We start from the raw sequence: 5,582 nt of genomic DNA, 5'->3' as shown, positions 1-5,582 counted from the left end.
TCTTCTCCCCTTAGTCCCTCGGTGCAGTGAACCTGTTGCCAGCAGGATTCACTGAAAATAAAAAACCTATACTTAAACTTTTTTCTAAGCAGCTCAGGAGAGCCACCTAGTGAGCACCCTTCTCGTTCGGGCACAAAAATCTAACTGAGGCTTGGAGGAGGGTCATAGGGGGAGGAGCCAGTGCACACCAGGTAGTCCTAAAGCTTTTACTTTTGTGCCCAGTCTCCTGCGGAGCCGCTATTCCCCATGGTCCTTTCGGAGTCCCCAGCATCCACTAGGACGTCAGAGAAATATATTTAAATTATGATTTTTATTTTTTTTTGTTTTTTTAGACATTTTATTCCAGATCCGATACAAATACATTGATGGAACAGTGACATGACTGCATATTTTAACAGTTAATTAAAAAACAGATTGTCAAACTTCACAACAATTTGAAGATTGGGCAATACAATTTAAAAATTAAAAAGCATGTGTTCAGCTAACATTTGATGGTTAAAAGACATGCCTGTAAAGTAGCAAGATCTGGTTTAATACTCTTCACCTTCCTCCTCACCTTCCCCTTCCACAGAATCTACACCGACCTCCTCATAATCTTTCTCCAGGGCAGCCATGTCCTCACGGGCCTCAGAGAACTCTCCCTCCTCCATACCCTCACCCACATACCAGTGCACAAAGGCACGCTTGGCATACATAAGGTCAAACTTATGGTCCAGGCGAGCCCAGGCCTCTGCAATAGCAGTGGTGTTGCTCAGCATACATACTGCACGCTGTACCTTGGCCAGATCCCCACCTGGAACCACAGTTGGTGGCTGATAGTTAATACCAACTTTAAAGCCAGTAGGACACCAGTCCACAAACTGGATACTACGCTTGGTCTTGATGGTGGCAATAGCTGCATTAACATCTTTGGGCACCACATCACCACGGTACAACAGGCAGCAAGCCATATATTTACCATGTCGTGGGTCACATTTCACCATTTGGTTTGCTGGCTCAAAGCAAGCATTAGTAATCTCAGCAACAGAAAGCTGTTCATGGTAAGCTTTCTCTGCTGAGATAACTGGGGCGTAGGTGGCAAGAGGGAAGTGAATACGAGGATAGGGCACCAAGTTGGTCTGGAATTCTGTTAGATCTACATTCAGGGCTCCATCAAATCTGAGGGAAGCCGTGATAGAGGACACTATCTGGCTAATAAGGCGATTCAGGTTAGTGTAAGTGGGGCGCTCAATATCTAGATTTCTACGGCAGATGTCATAGATAGCCTCATTGTCCACCATGAAGGCGCAGTCAGAGTGCTCTAGGGTGGTGTGAGTGGTTAGGATGGAGTTGTAAGGCTCAACAACAGCAGTGGACACCTGAGGAGCTGGATAGATGGAGAACTCCAGCTTTGATTTCTTTCCATAATCAACAGAGAGACGTTCCATCAGCAGAGAGGTGAAACCAGAGCCAGTACCGCCGCCAAAGCTGTGGAAGACCAGGAAACCCTGAAGACCTGTGCATTGGTCAGCCTGTGATGGTGAGAAAGAAAAATCATTGATAACTAGATCACTTAAGCATAAAAAGGTTGCTTTCAAACAGGCATATGGACCTATATTTATTAAACGCTTCTCGGCAGGTTTCAGCTGAAAATTTAAGCGGCACTAACATTAAACATTTAACTGTTTTATTGCACCTTATCTCCTGTCTAAAGTGACGTGAGATGGGGGGGGCAGGGTTTTTCAATTTTTTTTTTTTTAACCACACATCGCACCCAAACAGTCCAGGTTTAGCTGGTTTACGTGACTAAATTACTGAGTGTAATGCGAAACCGCTCACTTTTTACACATTTAACAATTGCACTGTCGGGTGCCTGGCAGTGACAGCTGCTGGCGATAACAATTGAATTCTACCCTAAGTATAAAGCATTGTGGGCCACTTTACATTTTCAGCTGAAGGACTTCAGAAAAATAGCTCCTTTTTTAAAACTGGATTGCCATGACAAATAAATGTGTATGAAGTCACATGTAACGTAAATCTATCATACGCACAATTACCTGTTGAATTACCTGATTCCCCTGCACCATGCTGAGTGCTCTAAAACCAAACAATATGCTTCATTTAGGAGTAAAGCTAGCTAGAAGATGCAATGTTTGCACCTTGGCATAGTCATATTACACAGGAGATACATTTAAGAGATGTGGGAATCTTTAGATTTGGAAGGGGGCGCCTTCTAGCTCCACTATGAATCACAGTTGCCAGAGGATGGCCATCATGTTTGTGCCATATGCAAAAACAGTAAGTATATAAGTCAGGACCTACATGTTGCTGTGAGATTTTTTTGGTTGTGAGTCAGGAAATATAGCATTTATTCTAAAAGTATAGTTATGAGTCTGACATGTAAGCCCAACAGAATATAGCAAATCCCACAGCAGATGTAATGGGAGGTAAGAGCGCCATCATGTGTATTTACAGCAAAGTGCAGGAAGTCACAAACAGAACAGTTAATGGAGCGTAACTCTGAATAGACATTAATTTATTATAACCAACCCTGCACCTTGCTATACGAACATGCATAATTTTTTCCCATAAATTAATATTCTGATTTTATTAGCAAAACACAAAAGGACATTTTAGCATCAGATGTGACTGTCCTACAAACCTTTTAAATAGATTACTCCTGTCAGATCAAATCTCAATATCACTTTAAAATGGAAATAGTTTAGTGACAGCTACAACTGTATCATTAACTCATTAATAAGCTTACCAGTTTGCGGATTCTGTCCAGGACCAAGTCAATAATTTCCTTGCCGATGGTATAATGCCCACGGGCATAATTATTGGCAGCATCTTCCTTTCCTGTAATTAGCTGCTCTGGATGGAATAGCTGACGATATGTCCCAGAGCGGACCTCATCTGTAGAGTTGAATAAATTAAGGACATTGAGCAAACAATTGTAGGAGGTCTATAAATGTCACCCTAATACAAATTACAAAGCCTCACCAATGACTGTTGGCTCCAGGTCCACAAACACAGCTCTGGGGACATGTTTGCCAGCTCCAGTCTCGCTGAAGAAGGTGTTGAAGGAATCATCCCCTCCTCCGATGGTCTTGTCACTGGGCATCTGCCCATCAGGCTGGATGCCATGCTCCAGGCAGTACAGTTCCCAGCAGGCATTGCCGATCTGTACACCAGCTTGACCAACGTGGATAGAGATACACTCACGCTGGAAAGAAAATAAGCACGTTGATAATATAGAGGAATTAGGTCAATGTTCTTTTGTTAATGCAAACATTTAACAAGCAGCTTCTTAGTCAACCATCAACAATTACCAATAGCATGCAATAATCTATGCAACACACTGTGAGGACGGAGGGGTTATACAGAGATGGTTAACTGCTTTAACAACTTATATTTAAAGAAGTATTTCCCAAAGCTGCACTACCTAGAACTGTTCACCCCTCACTTATGAATTATGGGTAGCCCAAAAAACAGCTCCAAGGCATTTTTTGCTCCCAATTCTCATCTCCTCAAATGATGGGAGATGTGTGCAGAAGACCGATCACAAAATCACAGCTTGTACAATCCACTCCTTTGCAGCCAAATAAAACGCAGTTAACAAAAATCTATTTGCCTTTTTGGTATTCTAGAAGCGAGAGTCCTAGGACAGATGGATGCATATTAGAGGCATTTTTTTTAAGCTTTTATAAGATCTCCATCTAAATAAGAGGCAGACAGAATCCAGTTTATTTCTAAGCATTATTCACCACCAACAGTGACCGACAATGAATCACACCCAGAGCAGTCAGCTGACATTACTTCCACGTTTGCATGGAGAAGTCTGCATGCTGTTCCCACCCCCACACTTCATCCGCATAACCATGAAAGAGGAACATTTACATGAGGCTTTCAAGTGAATCAGGATTATCCTTGCAGATTGATCTATTTCTTTGCATGTACTCGGTTTACAAGCCCAGTTTGCCCCTCCCAACAGCTGTTGTCGGTCTCCTCACCATTCATAATGCTCTACTAATGCCTTTAGGCGCCCTATTGGGGGTTTTATGTACATGCGCTACAATAAGGCAGTTCTTGCTGCACTATAGCAGTAGAGGACCAACATGGCTGCAACACACATATCCGTGTACACAACAATACTAGGGAGTGGCATCTGAAGAAGACCTGTGCACCACACTGATAGGAATCATGTTGGTACCCTAGGGCTACAGCTCACATTGCAGTGAGATTATCATATTGTAAGCAGAAAGGATGCAGCACTCATATATTACAGGTATGTCATTGGTCCATGGCTGCATTCTGCTCGCCTGCCGTGACATCACTGCACCCAAGCAGGGCACACCTCATATCTAGTCATTGTGCCCACACTGAGTACCACTGCACCAGCTACAGGCACCAACATTATTACTATTTTACACGAATAGCGATGCTGCGGGATGATTACGTGGTTTACACAGAATAAATCAGTGTATCTGACCTGAGCACTGAAATGGAGGATGTCATGGTGGGTACCATATGCTGCGACCTGTAGTACCACAACAGCTGGAAAGCTCTGAGCCCGACACAGGCGTGGTGCAGATGCTGCAGGGAGCAGTGATTGGGAGCCGGCAGCCCCCACCCACCACCAGCCTCCGCAGCTGCAGCCCGCTCTATGGGGAATGAATGGCCACCAGCCCGTGCACAGGAGAACGAGCCCTCAGCACCATCCACCCACAGACAGCTCCATCAGCCCAGGGTTACGCCAGCTGTGCTGCACGCCGGGAGAGGGCGCACTACCGACCCCACTACCCCTGCAGCTACGCGGAAGAAGGGCTCCTGTGATGCAGCCGCCATCCAGCCACAGCACGGGGGTGACAGGGGATATTCCCCACGGACAGGTACTAGCAACCACCACCACCACCGTTACATGTGCCAGCAGATATAAGGGAAGCAGGCTGTTCCCATTAGGCCGATGTACTGTGAGTACCCCGCGGACGCCCCCACTCACCATGTCTGTAGATGAGGAGTCGGCGAAGAGTAAAAATGTAAAATAAAAAATTAAATAAATGTTACTTTATCCAACAGCTACGAGCGGATGTAAGTAACCGAATGGCACGGCGGAGCGGGGGCCCGGTTTATATAGCGCTCCTGCGGTGACGTCATGGCCTTATGCTAATGAGCTGTGTGCAGTGCGCGGAGGGGGCGGCGGGGTGATGTGTAGTGCGGTCCCGTCCGGGGAGAGGCGGGGGCGGGCGGCTGCTGCCATCATGGCGGGCCTGCCCTCTGCAGACGGAGAGAGAGAACCACTGTAGCTCCCATGCCTCCCTATTGCAGCCTCGCCCAGCGCCCAAATATCCTGCTATTATATACACAGCTCCGGCTGCACCGAGTACACTGCGGATGCAGTACAGCACGGCTGCTGCCAGAGGAGCCGGGGACAATGACACACAGGCAGGGCTGCTGTGATTTCCCCTCACACTGGCTGAGGGAGCTTACTATACTAATGCGCTAATGCCACATAGAAGGAGATGAGCCATAGATGGCGGCGCCGGTGCTGGATACACAGGCACACAGCATCCCTACATGCATATCTGTCAGCCCTTACCGGC

At 46.1% G+C, this 5,582-nt stretch overlaps 1 protein-coding gene across 1 annotated transcript; it reads right to left on the bottom strand.

Annotated features, from left to right (window-relative positions):
• Positions 1-295: 295 nt before the first annotated feature.
• On the bottom strand, positions 296-5,091 carry LOC135014157 (tubulin alpha-1B chain). The gene is made up of 4 exons (XM_063952688.1): positions 4,982-5,091; positions 2,983-3,205; positions 2,747-2,895; positions 296-1,511 (listed from the first exon to the last, which is right to left on the bottom strand). Exons 1-4 carry the CDS (start codon positions 4,982-4,984, stop codon positions 531-533), a joined length of 1,356 nt encoding a protein of 451 aa, XP_063808758.1. The 5' UTR covers positions 4,985-5,091; the 3' UTR covers positions 296-530.
• Between the last annotated feature and the right edge of the window lie 491 nt (positions 5,092-5,582).

This window comes from Pseudophryne corroboree, chromosome 2, assembly GCF_028390025.1.
Source record: "Pseudophryne corroboree isolate aPseCor3 chromosome 2, aPseCor3.hap2, whole genome shotgun sequence".
Taxonomy (NCBI): Eukaryota; Metazoa; Chordata; class Amphibia; order Anura; family Myobatrachidae; genus Pseudophryne; species Pseudophryne corroboree.
This window is presented reverse-complemented; position numbering and strand designations above follow the sequence as displayed.

Excerpts from the sequence above, each read along its gene's own strand:
- LOC135014157 (XM_063952688.1), bottom strand. Across the intron at positions 2,896-2,982 it reads CCTGGAGCCAACAGTCATTG|ATGAGGTCCGCTCTGGGACA; the intron begins GTGAGGCTTTGT and ends TCAACTCTACAG. Across the intron at positions 1,512-2,746 it reads TGGACAGAATCCGCAAACTG|GCTGACCAATGCACAGGTCT; the intron begins GTAAGCTTATTA and ends TCACCATCACAG.